At 41.0% G+C, this 21,563-nt stretch overlaps 2 protein-coding genes across 2 annotated transcripts; both read left to right on the top strand.

Annotated features, from left to right (window-relative positions):
* The first annotated feature begins 60 nt into the window (after positions 1-60).
* plpp6 (phospholipid phosphatase 6) lies at positions 61-4,638 on the top strand. Its single transcript, XM_080506773.1, has 2 exons — positions 61-817; positions 3,029-4,638. Exons 1-2 carry the CDS (start codon positions 325-327, stop codon positions 3,394-3,396), a joined length of 861 nt encoding a protein of 286 aa, XP_080362899.1. The 5' UTR covers positions 61-324; the 3' UTR covers positions 3,397-4,638.
* A 2,268-nt stretch (positions 4,639-6,906) lies between these two features.
* Positions 6,907-21,061, top strand: LOC308137541 (uncharacterized protein). The gene is made up of 21 exons (XM_080506293.1): positions 6,907-6,946; positions 8,698-8,840; positions 8,966-9,150; positions 9,270-9,435; positions 9,790-9,932; positions 10,025-10,224; positions 10,351-10,486; positions 10,567-10,786; positions 10,875-10,947; positions 11,379-11,631; positions 11,719-11,864; positions 13,979-14,074; positions 15,745-15,877; positions 16,807-16,995; positions 17,231-17,396; positions 17,545-17,687; positions 17,817-18,013; positions 18,747-18,882; positions 19,005-19,224; positions 20,285-20,357; positions 20,455-21,061. Exons 2-21 carry the CDS (start codon positions 8,705-8,707, stop codon positions 20,855-20,857), a joined length of 3,414 nt encoding a protein of 1,137 aa, XP_080362419.1. The 5' UTR covers positions 6,907-6,946; positions 8,698-8,704; the 3' UTR covers positions 20,858-21,061.
* Positions 21,062-21,563: the final 502 nt, after the last annotated feature.

Raw genomic sequence — 21,563 nt, forward strand, 5'->3', positions numbered from 1 at the left:
AAAAACAATTCTTAGAAAAGGTGGAATTCAAGATGTCCAGCTCACAAATATATCATTATTATTATTATTATTAAAACGCGGTTCTGTTGCCATGCGCATTACTGGCATTTTGTAGTAAAACTTAATTTCCCATAGGGCTTTGCGGTAGGAACAACAAAGATGGCGGCTTGGCTTGGTGTATCCGGACGTGATAAGAATTGTCAAAGGTTCAACAGATGAGATAAAGAAGAGAAAACCGGACAGCACTGCAGAAAAAAAAAATCCCCACTGCGGTGCAACTACACCACACATTTCTACATCTCCGCCGGTGGATCACTAGCCAGGATGCCGTCTCCTAAGGCGAAGAACCCCGGACGCAGCGGAGGGAGCCCGGTGCTCGGGAGCTCCAACGGCCGCTTCGAGTTCATGTCGCTGACGAAGCCGCTGAACCGATCCTCCCCGCCGCACCTCCTCCAGCGGCAGGGCTCCGACCCCGCCACCGCCCGGCTCCGAGCCTCGGAGAGCCCGACTCGTCGCCGCGGCTCCAGCTCCTCCACGGGCTCGGCGGGCGGTCAGGGGCCATCCGAGGAGGACGGTATCCGACTCAACCCCTCCCTCCTCCGCGTGGCGCTGAGCTCTCTGCTCGCCATCGACCTGTGGCTGTCCAAGAGCCTGGGGGTGTGCGCCAACGAAGACTCGTCCTGGGGCAGCGTGCGGCCGCTGATGAAGCTCATTGAGATATCGGGACACGGCATCCCCTGGCTGGTTGGCACCGCCTACTGCCTGTACAAGAGCGACACCGCTGCGGGACAAGAAGTGATGCTCAACCTGTTTATGGGTAAAACATCCCTGCTGCCTGCTTCCTTCTACCCTGCACCATGCATATGCATTTATTTAAGCTGCACATGCATTGAGATTCTGGTGTTACAGACCGAACAAACAACAGCTCGTGTGCCTGGCTGTCTCCATTTATAGATGGGTTGATCCCACCCACTCTGCTATTTCTGCTTATTTCTTCTTTTTTTTTTTTTCTCAGTCGGATTTCAATCACTTACAGACTTTCACCCGTAGGTGTCATCTGTTCTTTACTCTGGGCTTTTTCTGACCTTTACTGCAGTTCCTTCTCATGAACCAAACAGCTTTAATACGCAGCATACGCTGGTTCACATCCTGAGACTTCTGTTTTCACTATCCAGTTATATGAAACACATTACAGGCAGCTGATTACACATGGGTGAAAGATTCTGGTGACGTGTGATCCAAACAGGCAGATTTGATGTTCAAGTGAAATGTGTGGACTCGGACCTGACCAAAAAAAACCTCTTTTCAAAGAGTCTGCATGAAGCACTGGTTAGACAAACCTACTGAGTCGCTTCCAGGTGAGTTTAGGGCATCCTGTTGTAAAGTCACATGCATGATTGTGAGGTGCGGCCTCATTTATTAATGGCTGCGACTCCTTTCACCCTCCCTGAATGCTTTCTTCAAGATTAGAGTCTGTGGGGAAATCTAGCACATTCATCCAAAGGAGCACTTTTCATATCAGCCATCTCCATTCAGGTCCATCCTAACCTTGTTTGTTTCAGATCAAGTTCTTCCACACGAAATAATCCAACTAAACTGAGCTAAACAGTATTTACCTTCAGTGGAATTAGGAGGTTTATCAGTTTCATAATAACCCCCCCCCCCCCCCCCCCCCCCCCCCCACACACACACACACACATAATAATGTCCTGCTGGCATTGTACAAACCCAAACTCGCTGTCAGATGCTGGGCTTTCTGCAGAACAGTGGCATAACTTTTAACGTGCTGGCATTGTGCTTGGAGATGAAAGGGTTCCGTGCAGCTGCACAGCCACAGAAATGAAGTTCCTCATGTGCAGTTTGCCCCAGAGGAGGTTTGAAGCTCTACATGTATGAGTGTATAGCTATAGTAACTGTCGGGTTAAGCTGCTGTCGTAGATGTGGGTTATTTCCCCGACAAAATCTTTCATTTAATATTTACCATTTAACTGAACGAACACAGGTTTGCTGAAGCCATTCTATTCTATTCTATTTTAAAATGTCAAAAAGGCCTGAAAAATGCTGGAAAAGAAGGGTGAACCCACGAAAACAGTTATGTTTTTTTCCGTGCTTCATCACTAAACTTTAGAGGCTTGGTTAGTCCTGTTTTAATGGTTTAACGTGTTTAAAGCCAGCAGGTGCATAGTCCATCCTTTAACTCGGTTACTGATCACACATGCATTTGGCAACTGTTTAGCTCTTCCCAACCAAACCATGTGGAAGCGACTGTTTCTTGTCCTCGGTTGAACTTGCCACCAAAGGGACATATTGCGGTTTATTTTCCCTCTGGCTGGAAATGTGTAGGGGATGTTCGTTAATTTAGGCTTTACAAATCTCACAGACAACACTAGGTTGTATTTCCGTCGAGCCTGTCAGCAGCTTCTAGTAATTTACACATAACCAAGTAAAAACTATTGTTTTACAATACTTCCAATACAGCAATGCAGCAGCAGACAAACATGCAACTAATTAATGGTTCTTACCCCCATTTATACAAGAGCTTGAACCGTATAGCTCTCTGTCGAATGCTGGAGTTTCTCACGTCAACAGCTGTTGGGAGCCAAAAGCATAAATTTACAAGTGAAATGCTTTTAATATAAAAGATTCAACACATTTAATAGTTGTTTTTTTTCCTGCTTCTCCCACACTGACATTTTCTAGATTCAACCAGAGTAAAACTGCCTTGCACAACTGCGTGAGGAGGCTGGATGAGTGGAACGGCTGTAAATACCATTGTTTTGTGGTTTTAAGAACTTGTTTTCCTTCTTCTTTGAGCAGGTTTCGCTAATAGCCAACACATTGTCTTTGACTGAAAAAAACAAAAAAAAAAGGTTTTGAGGTTTCCTGATTGTAGATTATTTGAAAGAAATGCATATTTAAAACAGTTTGAGAACCTCGGGTGTAAATCATCTAAGTCCGACCACCATCGCGGCCGTCAAAGCATTTCCTGCCTGTGACCCGTGTCGTATTCCCTTCATGCCCACTGCAGGCCTGCTGCTGGACCTGATCCTGGTCACCGTCGTGAAGGCGGTGGTGCGTCGACGTCGCCCGTCACACAACCGCATGGACATGTTCGCCACCTTCTCCGTGGACCGCTACTCCTTCCCCTCGGGCCACGCCACCCGCGCCGCCATGTGCGGGCGGTTCCTGCTGGCTCACCTGGTGCTGGCCGCCCCGCTGAGGGTCCTGGTGCTGCTGTGGGTGGGCCTGGTGGGGCTGAGCCGGGTGCTGCTCGGCAGACACAACGTGACTGACGTGCTGTTCGGCTTCTGGATGGGCTACTGCCAGTACAACCTGGTGGAGATGCTGTGGCTGTCGCCTCAAACCCTGCAGAGGCTGCTGGGAGAGTTGGCCTGAAGACTAATGGTGGATTATTTTACGATTGTAACAAATCCTGTGCACATTTTATTTATTTTCTTTAATTTTTTTTGACAGAATGCAGTTGCACTTGTTCTTGAATTGAGAAGAGACTTTAAATTACAGGTTTCTCCCCCAGCCGGCCTGATTGTCATAACCTGTGTGACTTTTAAGTGGAACAAATCAAAAGTAGCACACATGATCAGTTTACATCTTGAAGACAAATTTTAGCTGTAATGCATGAAGCCAGTCTTGTCATGAAAAATCGCCATTCCAATTTTTTTTGGTTGTTTTTAATTAGTTTTATTGTCAAACTGATTTTAACGTCTTAGCTGACAAAGTTTCTGTAATATTCTAGTTTTTGAGATGCACCCATATATCAAAATGTGTCCACCTTATCACTGTTATGTTGAGAGTGGGTTGTCTTTACATGTAGCACACCTGACTGATGACACCTAAAAGATAACACCCATTAAATCATGTAAAGTTTACTGCGACCGCTAAAGCTGTATGACCCTCTTCATGATTATCTGTATGAGTAACCTTCAATCAGAAGTCTATTCAAAACACACATGGTTTAATACCTGGGCTTCATGTTTAATGACCATCAGAAAGCAGTGACGTGATCTTATCTGGTTTAACACTCACATCACACAAATGTGTTTTTTTTTGCACCACAGGGATTCAGAAGGGGAAAAGCATCAGGAAAGATTAGGGGGCCATTACCTTCATTTTTTAAACGTTACGTCAAAGTTATGAGGCAAAGAAGTATGTTGTGGTTAAACCTATCATATTATATGATGACAACACATTTTCATCACTGAATTTGATGCGAGTGTAAATTGTAATAAGATATACCGTAATATGTTCATATTATGAAGTAACCTTAAGAGCAAAACCATGAGAAGAGTTGTGCTTTGTATTGCCTGTAGATCTAAAACCTGTTAACAATTACAGCATGTGTTCTTTGTTCGGTTTGTGCTCCATGAGAGCTTCTTTCAGAACTGTTGGTTTTATAACAAAACGGGATCGTTTCCAGCTCTTCATCTGGAACATTTCATGTTGCGCAATAAGGTCGTGAAGCACCGACACGCTTTACAGTCTTTGTTTTCACACAGAGGTACTCTGCTGTAATGATTCAATTATTTGGAAATATGTACTGACCATTGCTGTGAAGTGTAAAAAAAAAAACATAATTTTTTGATATATGGAAGATGGTGTGATGCATGAATCAATCTTTTCAGTCACCTTAAATGCTGTTGAAATGTCAAAACAATATATACTGAAAGTGGCAAATGCGTGGAAACCAAGGTTTACCTTTGTTTTTTACCTTATGTCACCCTAATCTTTTCATTGCACTACCGGGGCACATTTATAACAAACGTCAGATTAGAGGGATCGGATTTCTCATTGCACACATCATTCGGACATTTAAAGAGTCTTTTGGTGGTGTGCCACTAATCTGAACATTTGATATGTACCAGTTTGTCGTGAGGAACAAGGAGAAGAGAGTTAAATTAGGTCAAGAGGGGGATATCGCCTATTAATACGTGGCACGTACCATATTTGCGCCTCAGTTTTTTTACTGGGGAGAATCGGACCAGTCTATACACGACTCAAATTAGAGAGGCACGAAAACATGAAGTAACTCCTTTACGAAACCTGGGCATGTGGAAGTCTCTCTCAAAGCTTCAAGTCTTGCATAACATTATTTTACCTAACAGACGGATGCAAAAGGGGTAGACTGTTAAATATTTGAACATAAATATTTATGGAGGTTTTTGGGGGGAAATGTGAACATTAAAAACAAGTGCCTGGTTTCTCCTCAAACTGCAATAGATGTGACGGCACTGCCTTCAGTTAAAATGTTTTACCCTGTGAAGAGTCACTGGTGTTCATGCAGTAAATAGGTTATGAAGAAAGGACACTCCGACCAGCTGAATAAGCCTGGTTGTCAATGGTTTATTCCATAAAACTTTGTCGTGTTCAGGTGCATCACAAAAAACTAGCAAACAAATCAAAAGTAAAATTTTTGTGTATTAGTTTTAAATTCATAGCACATAAACAAAAGATGTTTCCATTTTCATCGTAAAAATTGTTGCATTAGGTTGAAACAAGATTGTACTTTTTTTTTATTATAGACTGATTATGGAATATGAAATGCATTATGGAATATGTATTTTTTTTGTGTGTGTGTTTTGTTATATTATTGTCCTTTTGATGTGACCAGCTTATATTTCATCCCGATAAGGACTTGGAAGAGGTATTTAAGAGATTAACATTGGCAAAATTGGTGTGTTAGGTGTAATGTTGCACCTGGTCCATTCATTCCTCACACGAAAACCAGCTCTTGATCTCGCTACTGCCTGGGTCTTTTGTGTTTGTGTCCTTGGCTGCGATCTGAGGAGAAACCAGACACCTGAATATGTTGCACAACAGCCTTGGTTAACCCACACCGCAGCGTCTGCACAAACATGAAGGGTTTTAAAAACAACGTCCGCATTGTCAGTGCTGAGGTTTTGCATATTAAGATATTTTGCTTGACAAAAGAATATTTGTCAAGCAATCATCGTGGTAATAAAGCTGCACAAGTACTCTCATGACAAACCATGCAGTTGAAGGGTGCTGAGGCAGGGAGACACCATAACAACAAAGATTCTCATTAGTGTCTTATTAGTGAATTATTTTAGTTTTATTTGACAGGTTTTGTTTTATATCTGAGGGACAGGTGACCGTGAGCTGCTTGTGCAAGTTGGCTTCAGCTGGGTTCCGATGAACTAAAGTAATATTCCTTTTCTAGGACGTTTCATTGGCCACATGCATATTCTACCCTCTTTTTGCAAGTTGCAAGTTCCATGTCACTGTCTTTCTGCCAAAAGTTGAGGGTTTAGTGAATTGTGTGACCGTATGATCCCACTTTGATTAACTTAATCTGTGTGACACTGATAGTAAAACCTTAGCTTGGGCTTAAAATGCCCCAATCACCACATTCCTTAGATACTTGCTGTGAAATCTCCTCATGGAGATAATACATGATGTTGCTTGAGCACTCAAGATTGTCAGCAGTTGTCACGTCTTCTTGCATACTGCCAAAAATGAAGCCAGCTACCACATCCTTCCTCACACTTTTACCTGCTGAATATGATAGCTTATGTCAGTTCCATATGGATATGGGCGTACATATGAATGTATGTGCGATTATGTGATTTCATTGTAAGATTCATTGGATTTTTATGTGCTGTTTGATATATTTGACAGTGTGATTTCTGATTAAAAGGGGAACAAATGTGATGATACTTTGTCTCGCCTTTATCTTGTGCAACAAATGGTTCAATGAAGCCGCATTTTTGTCACTCTTGAGTTAACTCAGAGGACACAAGATGAACTTTAGTCCAAGTCAGATGAATCAGAACTGGGTAATTTGCATGGCAGCCATATTTTCGGGGCAGGAACTCAGGGAGGATTAAGAAAAAAACAGACACTGTATAAAAGTCTGCTCAGGAGTTGCATGCCTCAGTTGACCAGAGTAGATCAACACGCAAGAATCAAGGTAAGGCGGAGATGGAATTCCCTTGTCTACGTTTTGCTGTAGAAGGTAGTTTGAATGTGGATTCATATGAGAACTCAATCAGAGACTGCTGCAATATTATGACAGAGCAGCATGCTGCTACCAACAGTTTTCTAACTTGAAACTTTAAAAAAAAACTTCAGAATATACTTTATAACTCTTAGATCAACAATTAAAAGATTAATGTTTTAACATTATGGGTGTTTTTGTGGTTGTTTTCTCATGTGGCACACTGCATACAAATAAAACAGTTACTTGTCTGTTTCAGATAAATTCTTATCTCTTATGAAAATCGGCATCATAAACAGCTTGGAGCTGATTCTTTGAGAAATGTGAGATGCATATTTGGAACCTGGTGCACAGATGTGAATGAATAGATAGGTTGAAAACATCTTTGAGGCAGTTCATTGTGGACAGGTTGATATAACAACAACAAGACTATTGGTTTTTTGTTTTTTTTTAAAAGGTATATTATTCGACAACAAAATAAGAAATGTGTTCAGTGACAATTGCTTTCATGATGAGACTCAGTGATGTAAAGTGAATACAGATGTCTCCTTGCACCAGCATACTTAGTTCACATGAATCATCGTGGTAATAAAACTGCGCAAGTACTCTCATGACAAACCATGCAGTTGGAGGGTGCTGAAGCAGGGAGACACCATAATAACAAAGATTCTCATTAGTGTCTGTGTCTGAGCAGAGCTGGGCAAGGAATTATTATTATTATTATTATTATTATTATTATTATTACTATTATTATTATTATTATTATTATTATTATGGTTTTGGAGGCCAAATACATGCTCAAACCTTCATGAAAATGTGCACACATGTCAAAAGTGGCAAACCTTTTTAAATTCTATGGTCATTGCACATGTCTGGGAAACTGGCTCCATAGCACCCCCTACATTGTTTTCACATTTGTAACATCGACTATGAGCAACACACTTCACATAAAAATGTCACTGACACCCGTACTCTAAATACAACACCTGGTCCGCCATTTTGCATGAGTGAAATGTGTGAAACAAATTCCTCCTAGATGGTAAGAGACCTGAAATGTTGCTACTATATACAACAAGCCTTCCTGATAACGTATCAAAATGTAACTGTTATCTGTGAAAGGGCATGGACAATGAAAATCTGAAGGTTTGCCATGAAACAGGAAGTGATGTGTAACTTCACGTGTCACCACATGCTCCCCTCAACACCTTCATATCCAACTGTACATTCACAGTATTAGCGCCACCTTTTGGTAAGTGGACATTTAAGGAATTATATTTTCACATACCATGGCCCTGAACTTTGTGATATCATCCTTGCGATTGGTGAAGCACATGGGGAAACACATAAATTCTATGACACCAGTTCTCTAGACCCAACAGGAAGTTTGCCATTTGGCATTAATTGTAAAACTCTCGTGTTGAAGTCCTCCTACAAATCCAAGAGACCTCAAACAGTCCGTCCTGATATAAAGATGATCAAAAATCCTTACAAAACTTAAAGGGCATGGCCACGGTAGCCTGATCAAAATCTGATGGTTTGCCATGAAACAGGAAGGGATGCATAACTGCTGTACATGCTACAATGAGCCTAAAACTTTACATGCAACAAACAGAAAATATCTTTTTTTACATTTTTACTTGTTAACTTGACAGCATTTTTTGGCACTTTGGCAACTTTGATTGTGAACTGGTTTCATGACGTGATGCGTGTTTCTCCTGCTGCAGCGGCATCATGGTGCACAGGGTAGCAGTGATCGGGGCGGGCCCCTCAGGCCTGACCAGCATGAAGGCTTGTCTGGATGAGGGCATGGTGCCCACCTGCTTTGAAACCAGTGATGACGTGGGTGGTCTATGGAAATTCAAGGCAAGTCAGACCACTCGTTTTTCATTTTACTCTGAGCTATCTCAGTTCACATTTACTGAGATTCTGTTTCATTCACATAATGACTTGTCTTTTTGATGACTTTGTGCTTTTCTTGTCATCCGCAGGAAGTGTCAGAGCCCAACAGGGCCAGTATCTATCGGTCCCTCACGATCAACATCTCCAAAGAGATGATGTGCTACAGCGACTTCCCAATCCCCGCTGACTATCCCAACTACATGCACCACTCTAAAATCTTGAAATACTTCAGGATGTATGCAGAACACTTTAAGCTACTGCAGCACATTCGTTTCCAGGTAAAATATAAATGGAAAAAAAAAAAACGTATTAAACAGAATTTGGTTCAGAAATAATTTCCCAGCTGTTAAATATGTGAACATGATCCAATCCTGTACATCTTCTTTTTAAATTCCAGACTGCAGTGAAGAGTGTCAAACAGAGACCTGACTATTCTCGCAGTGGTCAGTGGGAAATTGTGACGGAGAATAGAGAAGGGCAGGAGGAAAAGCATGTCTTTGATGCTGTTATCTGCTGCTCTGGTCACTACACCTACCCCAACCTGCCACTCAAAGATTTCCCAGGTAAAAAGTTTTCCAGGCAAATTTATTTTTTGCTAAAACCAGCGTAGAAGTAAACGTCTAATAATTCAGTTTTTGTTATTAATAGAAGGATGCTTAATAATAATAATAATAATAAGAAGAAGAAGAAGAAGAAGAAGAAGAAGAAGAAGAAGAAGAAGAAGAAGAAGAATACAATATTATTATTATCGTAATTATTGTTATTATTATCATCATGCATTTTAATAGTATTGCACTTTACATTCATTTCAATTTCAGAGTGCTAATAACAACAATATAGGCTAAAAGCATGTCTGAAAAAGAGTAGGAAGAAGTAAGCAACAATACACAACAGAATATATATTTGCTGTGTTGCAGGAATTGAGACATTTGAAGGGAAATACCTGCACAGCTGGGACTACAAGGGGCCGGAGGACATGCAGGGAAAGAGAGTAGTGGTCATTGGCATCGGTAACTCCGGGGGGGACATCGCTGTGGAGACCAGCAGGGTTGCGGAGGAGGTTGAGGAACTCCTTCTGATTGCTCTTATTGTCTGATTTCATTTCGGCATTATTTATGACTTGCATGGATGCTAACCTCGGTCCTTCTGCAGGTGTACATGAGCACCCGCCGTGGAGCCTGGGTCATCCGTCAGGTCTCTGACAATGGCCTGCCTGTGGATATGAAGTACAACACGCGCTTCGTCCACATCCTGTTCCAGCTGCTGCCCATGAGCTTCTTCAACTGGTTCGGCGAGAATAAGCTCAATGCCATGTATGACCACTCCATGTACGCTATAAAACCTAAACACAGGTAGGTGCTCTCCGGATTCTCTTTGGTGTTTCCAAGTGAAGAGGGCTCTTTGAGGATTCTCCCTCATTGTTACCATAATATTTAAATCCTCTGTCTGCTGTGTGCTTTATCTCGCGGCCTCCACAGACTTTTCAGTCAGATCCCGGTGATCAACGATGACCTGCCACTAAAGATCCTATCTGGATCTGTCGTCGTCAAGCCGAATGTGAAAGAAATCCGGGGCTCCACTGTGATATTTGAAGATGGCAGCATTGTGGAAAAGGTCAAAATCTACTTCTGAGATATCCCCAAACATCTTCCATGAACTTTCAATCCAATCAAAACATTTTCTTTTTGTTTCAGGTGGACACCATTGTATTCGCCACAGGATATAACTACGATTTCCCCTACTTGCCCAGCAATGCAATGTATAAGTCTGGGCATCGCGTGGCTTTGTACAAACATGTGTTTCCCCCAAACCTTGAGCATCCCACTCTCGCTGTTGTGGGCTTCATTCATGCTCTTGGAGCCATCATGCCACAGGCTGAAATGCAGTCCCGATGGGTCACACGTGTGTTCAAAGGTAATCTAGGGCTTGTCACCTCCATCAGACTGACTTTTTGTCTAAATACATCACTGTCAACCGTGTCACTGTTGTTATTATTGCATAGGACTTAAAAAGCTGCCCTCAAACCAGGCCATGATCAAGGCTGTCGAAAACGATACCAAGGACATCGAAACAAAGTAAGGAAATTGTTTGCCTTTATTAATCAGGTGGCTTTTATCAAAAGTTGCCTTCTGCATTATATCCGTAGGAATAGCAAACACAAGAATGTATTTTCATCAGGTTTTCTGAGCAACATGTCAGCATAGACCTGCACTCACACATAACAAAATGTCAATCTCCTTATAAAATCCTTTTGCAATGAATAAAAACATAAAGAAACTATTTGGTTTCTCAAAGGTTAGATTCCTTGCTATCATTTTTTGTTCATCAGTTTGTTTTAATTTGCTTATTTTGGCTTCATTTCATATAGCCTATATATTTTTGATAGAAATCCCACCAATAAAGTTGCATTAATGAAACGTTTTAGGAATTTCTGAATGTAAACAAGGTTTTTCAAGTCATCAAATTCATGCAGAATCTTTACGTGAGATTTGTATTTGTTCCACAGCTACATCGTGTCGAAGCTGACACCCCTGCAGGTGGACTTTGTTTCCTACATGGACGAACTCGCTGGAGAGATTGGGGTGCGGCCAAGTCTCCTCTGGCTCTTCTTCACAGACTACCCGCTGTTTAAGAGGGTCCTCTGGGGGCCTGTCACAGCCTACCAGTACCGGGTGATGGGACCAGGGAAATGGGACGGGGCCCGCCGGGCAATCTTCACCCAGTTTGATCGCATGAATCAGCCCCTGAAAACCAGAAAGGTCTGAAAAGAATGACCATTCCTTCCACTGTTCCTTGAGTTCAATGTTACGGGCTTCATCTGAATATTTTCCCTCCGTCTCTTTCAGCTGCCAGAGCAAGAAACGTCCCTCACTGGCCGTCTCGTGAAGATGAGTCTTACTATTCTGGCTGGAGGCGCTGCAACCTTCTACTTCCATACTCGTAACCCAGACACAATCCCCACCCTGCTGGCGAAACTGCATCCACAAAGAGTGTGAGCACAAAAAGATGACTCTAGAAAAAAGATGCTGCCCTCAACTATTTCTAGATCCCTTGAGAAATCTTTTTTACTAAATTCCTTGTTGAGGTCTGATTACTGAGGTCATTATTGAGACTTTTCTTCTTTCTTCTTATTGTATTTTCAGAATTGAGTCTGTTTGATTGATCAGCAACTATTCCAAAGTTTAATTTGGGGTTGTTTTACCATTAATATTTAATAGAAAATGTCAAATCTCCTGGTTTAAGTAGGGTAATAAAATACACTCCAAAGCAACTTCAATATGTTTATGTTTGGTTAGCATTTGTCAGCTTTTCTAAATTGCCTCCACAGCATCTATTCATTAAAACTGCTTTATTCAACATTGATGAGTACTAAAAGTGGGATCATAGTTTGTATATCGTTTGCTTTCTTTATACACTGAAAAAAAATCATTCTCATTTCAACACTCAAAAGAATTATTTCTTGTCTTAATGTCACACATTTCCATCTATTCATATTAAGTAGACTGAATCCCATGTACTCATATTATCTGAACATGTATTAGAATGAACCATTTAACAACAAGAAATTCAATATGCTCATGCTAATCAAACATAGTTTGTATATGGAAACTGAAAAACTGCATCGTTTTTAGTGTATACGATGTCCATATTACTGGATGATCATCATTATCATGAGGCTTATTGTCGATGCTGAGTGATATCTGTATTCCATATGAATAGCAGTTGGTCCAAGATAGAAGGTGTCTGTTTTCTAATTTTCCAATTTCATTTTTTGTATTTGCAAAACAAAATGTTTTCACACAATAATTACACAAAATCTATCGATGTAAAGTTGGGTTCCTTGATTAAAATACTACTATATACTTGTCTATGTGTGTTGATTTGTGACAAGCTTCAGTGAAACATGAACAACACTTAAAGGTTGAAAACCAGATTTACTGCCTTGTGTCTGTTTCACTGTGCAGTTGTAGTTGATATGCAAATGTCAATAAACCGAGTTGAACAACAAAAAAAAAACATTACCGTTGGGTAGGGCTCTTTCAGTACCATCCACAGCAGATGATGAGATCAGAGCTGAGGTGTCAAGTACAAAGAATGATAACAAAGGACATTTTGTCGGTGGTGAGTCTTGCTGATAAGAAGTGTGATGAGATGTTGAGGAATGGAAGACTCACCCCTGATCTGTCCACACTAAAGTAAAGTACTTATGGTTTTGCGTTCCGTGCACATACAGTATGTACCTGTTGTTTCATTACAAACGCAAGCAACAGCGCCCCCTTCTGGCTTGGCATACTAACTACATTATCATCATTGTTTCAACGCAACACTTTTCATTAACGAACACGAAACATTGTCATGTAAGGCGTTGAGCATTGGGTTCGACCATTTTCTTCTGCAGATTGCCTCCATGAAAGGCTGTGGACCTGCTCTCTGATCTTTAATCCATTCATGCCGATCCCAGCTAACCTACGGGCAAGGGTAGGATCCTCTCCTGGCAGGTTGCCAGCCCATCACAGGACAGACGCAGATAAACATTAACACCTAGAGACAATTTTAGGGTCACCAGTTTATCCTCCCACGGAGGAAACCAGAATGCCGGAAGGAAAACCGACACACGGGAAGAACATGCAAGCTCCACACAGAAAATCCCATCCAGTATTTGAGCCCACAACATTCTCTTTGTGAAGCGGGACCATCGTGCAACTCCTCCTTAATCTTATCAAAACAAACTCACAATGAAAACAAACGCTGGGCACATACACTCCCACTAACATAAAATGGCATTCAAAATAAATCTATTGCCAACAGTGTTGGATCAGCTAAAGCCTGATACTGTGTTTTCCGCCACATAGGTTGGGAACAACTGACTCAGCTAATGTTTCAAGTCGCCTGTGCTGATTCTTCTAGAGTTGTGTTTCGTTCTCGTTTAAGTCAGAAAAGGTAGAAAATAGACAGCACACACAGAATCATGTTCACACAAGCCCCCAGACTGACTAGTTTCTCTATGCTTTATACACACATCTCATGTAGCCCTTTACCCCACCTCCACATGTTTTCCATTTAACATCAACATGAGGGAGGGACTGGCTTCGTTTCTGACATCAGCTTGTCAGTACTAAAGTCTGTCTTTTATATCATCACCTACTCTCCTGCTGTGACTCTTTCCTCTGTGTCTCAGGGTCTTCTCCTCTCTGCACCGAGGTAAGTTTAGATTCATTTGTGTTTTGCTGTTACTGCTACTGTTTCTGTGCTCCATTGATGGAGTTATTGTATCCCTTTCCTTCCTTTGTTCAATAATTGTTATATTCTGCCATACAAGTGAAGAAGATGCTGGTCAGTAAGCCTGCAAGCATGAACTACCTCTGTTGGACTACTGTAATTGACAACTTCAAAATAAAGGAAAACCAGTTTAATTGTTTTCTCTAATTTGTTGTTGACTTATCCAAAATCACAAGGCTCTCATGTGGCCTCATTTCTACTTCTTGTTGCTTTTCATAGCACCAAGCAGAGGTTAAGAAATGATTGTCCAATGAACAGAGGGAAAAAACTGTTGGAACTTGGGGTGTGTTCTATATCTTTCTTTAAATATTTTTTCACATATTCACAAATTATATTTAGCAACTTCAACGTAGTCGGCTTTAGTTCAATCACCTCACAAACTGACAACATTTACTAAGATCGATGATTCTCAACATTTCATGACCATTCTCATGCATTGTAAGGTTAGTTTGTCAAAATCATGAGGCAAAACAAATCTAGCAGGGCACCATGTGACCCTGGAAGACTGGTCGAGGTCCCTCCTGCTTCACTGTGCTGTGAAGAATTCCACAAGGTCAATCATCAACTTGCCCTGTCTGTCTACTTTAATATATAACTGAACAGATGCTCACTTCTTCAGTATTCTTTTGCCCCTCGGAAGAAAAACCTATGACAAGGTAAGGCAGATACCAAAGATTTGGAAGATATATTTGAGATTGTTACGTTACAAAGAGCCATGTGTAAGAGAGGGTTTTTTGTGTGTGTGATCTTCATGTGTTTTTGTTTGTTTTGTTTTGTTTTCTCCATGTCTGTTGTTAATTATTGAGCTGCTTTATGCACCAGAAATGTCGGATATCCCGTGAGCACTTATTTAATTGAAAGCACAAAATGGTTACAGGCTGTGGCTAATTTCAAAAGCAACTCATGGCACTCAAACTGAATCACAATAAAGGATATATTTGGCTGCATCAAAAGGGCAGATTTGATATTCTTTCACATATTTGTGCTTCCTTAAGCAGCGGTCACTCCGAATCCTTTTCGTTTTCTTTTGCATATTACCTCTGTATTTCTATCATATGTTAACAATATACAGTATGACCAAACACATGACCAACATTAACATATGTTAAATCCTGAGGTGAACAAACTAAAGGAGTAGAACAACAATGGAAAGAAACAATGAATGCACTGCATAAAAAATAGAACCTCCACTGCTGGTCAGAACTGCAGACAGGTGGGAGGAAAAGTCGATTAAAAAAAAACTGATATAGTTGTAGTTGGTGTACGGCAAGAGAAAGAACACTTTTTATTTGGGAGAACAAAGCTCAAAGAAATTACCATCGACCAAAGTGTTTGTCATCACCTACTATCACTGGATGTCACATCGCAGGCTTATCCTGATATCCTGCAGCTCCAGTTGTCTCTTATCACACTGTATAACATTTTGCTTTTATCTCTTCTTCAAGACAATAATATCATAGTGTACAAAAGAAATAGGTATTTTGAGAACTAATGACTGAACCCCAAAGAATCCTAGGATGAAATTCACCCTCCTACTAAACTACTTCTCCAGTATATTCAAGACATCGGCATTGTTTTGCTTTCTTCTCCAGCATGGTTCAGACGGTGGCCGTGATCGGCGCAGGCGCCTGTGGCCTCACCAGCATCAAGAGCTGTCTGGATGAAGGTCTGCAGCCCACGTGCTTTGAAAGCAGCCATGACATCGGAGGCCTGTGGAGATTTAAGGTGAGGGAGAAGCTTCTACATGAACGCCGTTACAGCAACCGTTACGAGCACAGGCCAACTTGCTCTAACGGTGACACAAAAGAATCGCAATCAACAAACACGTATCATCACAACAAGAACACAACTGCATAGATGTTACACTAATTTTTGTAATTTTCCTGAGTAAAAAGAAGATTGCATAGAGCAAATGAATAAATAGATAAATAGTGCACTAACAGACTACAACTACATCACCGGGTAAATACATACCACACTAACAGTAATAGTAAAAATGTGACGATAAAAAGCATGAGATATAAATACAACAAATAATGGAGGTCAAAGGTTAAAATATGTACTAGCCTGCTGCTGAGGCCAGGCAGTGATCAGGACAGAGTTTTTTGCAAAACCTAGTTTTGATGTTGAGACAATGGGGTCTGCACTGCTGACAGTAACTGACAATTTACTTGTAATTTAAATTAATTACTTTTAAAAACAAGTAATCAGTTAAATAGCTAAGATACTCTTGAAAGGCATAATTAGTAATCAGTCATTGGATTACTTTTTCAAGGTAACTGTGGCAACCGTGATCCACTGCCCGGTGCACACCATCACTGCAGTGGATCATGGTTGCCACGGTTACCTTGAAAAAGTAGTGAATCAGTGACAGGCTCATGGTCGCCAAGGCTTCTTGATGCATGTCGTGAAGGTTGACCTGTGTGGTTTGAATCAACAGAGAGGCTTCTGTAGCTCAAACTACAGTGTAGCGTCCTGCTGGTTGAGATGGAGAAAACACACACAACATCACACAGTTTTGTATGAAAAGACTTTTAAGGACTTCTGAAGTTTCATCAATAATATCTTTGTTTTCCTTACATTTCTGGCACTGTTTCACTTCAGGAAAATTCACATTGTGGATCTCATGAGTGTCTCTTGTTCTCCCTCCACAGGAGAAGCCAGAGCCCGGACGGGCCAACATCTATAAGTCGGTGGTAATTAACAGCTCCAAAGCGATGATGTCTTTCAGTGACTTCCCTGCTCCTGCCGAGTTCCCCAACAACATGCACCACTCTGAGGTTGTCTCGTATTTGCGGCTGTACGCTCAGGCCTTCAACCTGCTGGAGCACATACACTTCCAGGTCAGAGACTTTTAGAGTTTTTAAAGCAAAACAACACATAATGAAGAAGTGAATGAAGTGATAATACATTCTAATAAATGCCACAATTTGAAACATTAGTACAGCAGCATCCAAATGCAGTGTAGTTTGTTCTATACAAGTTTGCATAGTCGATCTAAATGCTGAATATAAACAATTCAACAGTCACCAATAAACGCCCATTAATATAAGTGATACGTGGTTGTGTGAATGTCAGACGACTGTAGTTGGCGTGAGGCAGAGACCGGACTTCGCTGTGACAGGCCAGTGGGAGGTGGAGGTGGAGAACAAGGACGGTCAGAGGAAAACTTGTGTTTTTGATGCAGTGATGGTGTGCACCGGGCATTTCACCCATCCTCACCTGCCACTCAAAGACTTCCCAGGTAAATCTGAAGAAAATCTGAAAGTGTGGACAAAGATACTCACTGCAAATGTACAAAAAAAGAAATCTACTTTATGTAGCATGAAGAAAAGTGCAACATTATTATTATTATTTTTTTAAATGTATTCCTTATTTTCCTTTGATTTCAGGAATTGAGAATTTTCAAGGCAGATATTTCCACAGCTGGGATTATCGAAGTTCTGAGGGGCTGGAGGGGAAGAGAGTGCTGGTGATTGGGATTGGGAACTCTGGAGGAGACATTGCTGTGGATATCAGTAGAGTGGCTGAAAGGGTAGGTGGCGAAACTCTATTTTCTATTTTTCAGGTATGTAACTACACTACATGTACTTGAGGGATTGAAGACAACAGCACTGTTTCAAATGAAATAGCTGCCTTCTCTCAAGCCTTTTTGTGACTGTAGGTATACCTCAGTACCAGAAGTGGAGCTTGGGTTTGGCCCCGAGTCGGACCGCGGGGGCTTCCTTTCGATATCATGGTGGTGAATCGAAAAGATGCTCTGATGCATAAACTCTTCCCCTCAAGAACCAACAGGATTTTGGAGGAAATGCTGAATGAAAACATTGACCATCAGTTATATGGCCTGAAACCAAAGCATGGGTAACGTACCGTAAAGCAACTTGGAGATCTACATTCTGGGTTTCCCATATAAGACTGGTTTCAGCAGGCCGAGTTCAAATGAATGAGTCCACATTCGATCTCTGCAGATGTCTGGCAGCGATTGTGAGATTTGAATTGCCTGTGTTGATTAATGACGCATCAGGAAACCTCCGCACACCTCCAGCCCACAGTTGCTCGGTCTTATTATAAGATTACTTATTATAAATACAACTTAACAACACAAGAGAGATAGTTTTCTGGTTATTCTGCTTCAAGTTGAGGCTGCTGGGAAACATCTAAGGTTAATTGTTAGGATGCTGCTCGTATCATTAATTTCCGATTCAAGCAGTATGCCCAACCCTAACTCCAACCCTAACCCCATTGTGTGTGCGCTTAACTTTATCTCCTGTAGTCAGAGTCCTCTCCTTGGTCTTCTCTCTGTTTCCCTCTGCTGGTCTTTATTTCTAATGTGTGGTAACCTTCACCCAGTAGTACATATTGTTGGTTTGGTTGCTGTACATGTGTGTCATCACTGAGATAATCCTCTGAGCTGATCTTTCATTTATTGGAAGTTGCTTTTCTTTTTTATTGGTTTAAAGGTGTATTTTTCCCACCAGCCTATTACGAAAGTTTACTCATGGTTAAATCATATTTCCAATAGTTTACATCTGGAACTATTGGATGATTGTGTTTGCAAAACATGTTATATGCTTTTCTGTTTTTTCGTCCTCAGTATATTTGCACAGATTCCTCTTGTGAATGACCACTTGCCAGTCCAGATCCTCTCAGGTCGTGTTCAAGTGAAACCGAACGTGAAGGAGTTCTCTGGCTCCAGTGCTGTCTTTGTGGATGGGAGCGTCATAGAACAGGTGCCATTTATTGTATTTCCAGCACTACTGATGAACCCACATTTGTAAATGAAATTAATTAACATAACATGATATGATAGCTGTGGAGAGCCATCTAATCTCTGACACCTCTGTGTTTTTAGGTGGATGTTGTGGTGTTTGCCACCGGATACAACTATAGCTTTCCGTTCCTCCCCTCCTCACTGCAGGAGAAAAGTGGCTACAGGCTGAAACTCTACAGACACATCTTCCCTCCGGCACTGGGTCAGCCAACGTTGGCTGTGGTGGGCTTCGTCAGTGGTTTTGGAACAATTAACACTCTGGCTGAAATGCAGGCGCGCTGGGCCACGCGAGTGTTTAAAGGTGTGCTGATGATCTAAAACAGAAACATAAAAGTGAAACCTGCTGTGCTTCTTCCCAATTTGATTTTCTCATTTGTTTGGATACTTCAGGCTCCTCAGTTCTGAAAACAGTGCTCTATGCTTCTCTACCTGTAGGGCTCAGAATTTTAATAACATCTCCCCTGAAATATTTGTAAAGTTTCGTGGGTTTGTTTCCCATTAAGGACTTTTTCATTTGAATTTTTAAAAGCTTTGTGCTTTCATATGTTGAAAAAAAAAATTATACGCAAACTTTTTGGAACTTTCTAATTTTCATGAAATGTATGTAAACAGTTGTACTGACTGAGTGAGGTTCATCTTGACCAAATTCTAAATATCCCCATATGCCCACAGTTTGTTTTTTTTGCATAAAAAAAAAACCTTTCTACATCTAAATGTTGGGGGCAAAGATTAAAATTTGATTCAGCAAATATAAAATGACAAAGTACTTCACAATGGATTGACAAGGACATAAAGGAATACACACACACAGACAAACAAACATCCAACACGTACTCTCTTCTACAAAACTATTGGATCAATGTGGCCAATCTGTAATTTTTTGCCAAAGACTAAAAACATTTGTGTGCCAATAAAAATCTAAATTATCATGCAAAAAGGAAAATGAGCGGAATGCAAAGGAAAATAGGTGGGTTCAGACAAAATATGTTATCTTCTGATCTGTGTGTGAGATCCAGGTGCACATACCTGGAAATAAAAGTTATGCTGTTGATATATAGTCTTATGTTGATTTTTTTTGGGGGGGGGTGGGGGGTCAAAACCAAATACTTTCAGTTTACAATAAAAAAAAATGAAGGGAATTACCTCGTGTTCCAATAGTTTAGGAGGCGGGTACCAATCAGATCAAAACATTATGAGATTGCTTGAAAATGTTTCAGAATGTTGAATGCTGGGGGACAGTAACTCATCTTGTCGGGACGATGGCATCTTTAACATGGTGCAGCATCACTTTATACATATGTGTGTTTTCTTTGTATGTTGGGTTTCAACGTGATTCATTTGGATTCGTTTTCCTCTCTCAGGCTACATCGCCCTCCCAACAGAAGAGACCATGGTGAACGAAATTGAGAAGGAGACAGAAACCATGCATCAGCAGTAAGGAAAATATGTAGAGCTGCTTGTGGCTGCCACGCTCGTTTGAACTTTCAAAACCTTTACAAATGAGTCACACTCTTTTGTTTTCTCTTTTCAGTTTTCGGTGCTCAGAGCGTAACCCCATGCACGTGGACTACCTTACTTACATGGACACTCTGGCTCGGGAGATCGGGATTCGGCCAAACGAGCTGTGGCTCCTTTTAACGGATCCCAGAATGGCGCTGGAGGTTTTCCTGGGCCCCTGCACTCCCTACCAATTCCGTCTGACTGGACCAGGCCAGTGGTCTGGAGCCCGCCAGGCAATCCTCACGCAGTGGGACAGGATACTGAAGCCCTTCCAGACGAGAGTGGTACCAAAAGCGGAGACCAAGTCCTCTTCTAAACTCGGCCTTGTAATGATGAGCTCTGCTGCTCTGCTCTGCTGGTGCCTGTACACTAAACTCCGGCACTCTTTCCTGTTTTCTCCTGAGTTCCTCAAAATTACATACACGGGCATGTAGTTAATTAAAACAAAAAACAAACCAAAAAATACCCCATTGGCACAAATGTCTGTTGCGAGAAATGGAATTCTATTCTAATTATGCAATTAGAACGCTGACTGTTCAAATAGACATTATTTGTTTGTAACTGAAATGTATAGAATGTCTTGCTGATTATAATGGGAATGAGAGAGAGAGAGAGAGAGAGAGAGAGAGAGAGAGAGAGAGAGAGAGAGAGAGAGAGAGAGAGAGAGAGACATAGATTTAAAAGTCATCAATTGCCTGTATGATATTTTAAGAATAAAGTCTGAGATTATAATTCCCTTTTTTTTCTCATCTTTTATATGAAACCTGTGAAATGGTGACTTACCATGTTTTAATGGAGATATTGAAGACTAATTATAAAACAGATAAATAAATAAAACAGTGAACAAATACTATTTCAATTACATCAAAGTTAGTATAAACACTGGGTGGAGATAAAAAGAAGGGGAAAAAATCAACTCAGTCGGCGAAATGTATTTTATTTTATTTTATTGATTCTTGCTTTATTCCTAAGATGATAAATCTTTTTTAATTGAGTACAATCTTCTGTTGGAGCAGTGGTTCTCAATTATTTTCTGTCACGCCCCCCCTAGAGGACAGAATTTTTTTCAGGGCCCCCCCCCCCCCCGAATTGTACTACCATTGAGAACTTGATAATATTTATTTATTTATCTGTATAAAC

This window comes from Blennius ocellaris (genome assembly GCF_963422515.1).
Source record: "Blennius ocellaris genome assembly, chromosome: 12".
Lineage (NCBI taxonomy): Eukaryota > Metazoa > Chordata > Actinopteri > Blenniiformes > Blenniidae > Blennius > Blennius ocellaris.

Coding starts and splice junctions, on each gene's coding strand:
- plpp6 (XM_080506773.1), top strand. CDS start 325: ATGCCGTCTCCTAAGGCGAAGAACCCCGGACGCAGCGGAGGGAGCCCG. Junction 818..3,028: donor GATGCTCAACCTGTTTATGG/GTAAAACATCCC, acceptor TGCCCACTGCAG/GCCTGCTGCTGGACCTGATC.
- LOC308137541 (XM_080506293.1), top strand. CDS start 8,705: ATGGTGCACAGGGTAGCAGTGATCGGGGCGGGCCCCTCAGGCCTGACC. Junction 11,865..13,978: donor AAACTGCATCCACAAAGAGT/GTGAGCACAAAA, acceptor TTCTGACATCAG/CTTGTCAGTACTAAAGTCTG. Junction 15,878..16,806: donor GAGGCCTGTGGAGATTTAAG/GTGAGGGAGAAG, acceptor CTCCCTCCACAG/GAGAAGCCAGAGCCCGGACG.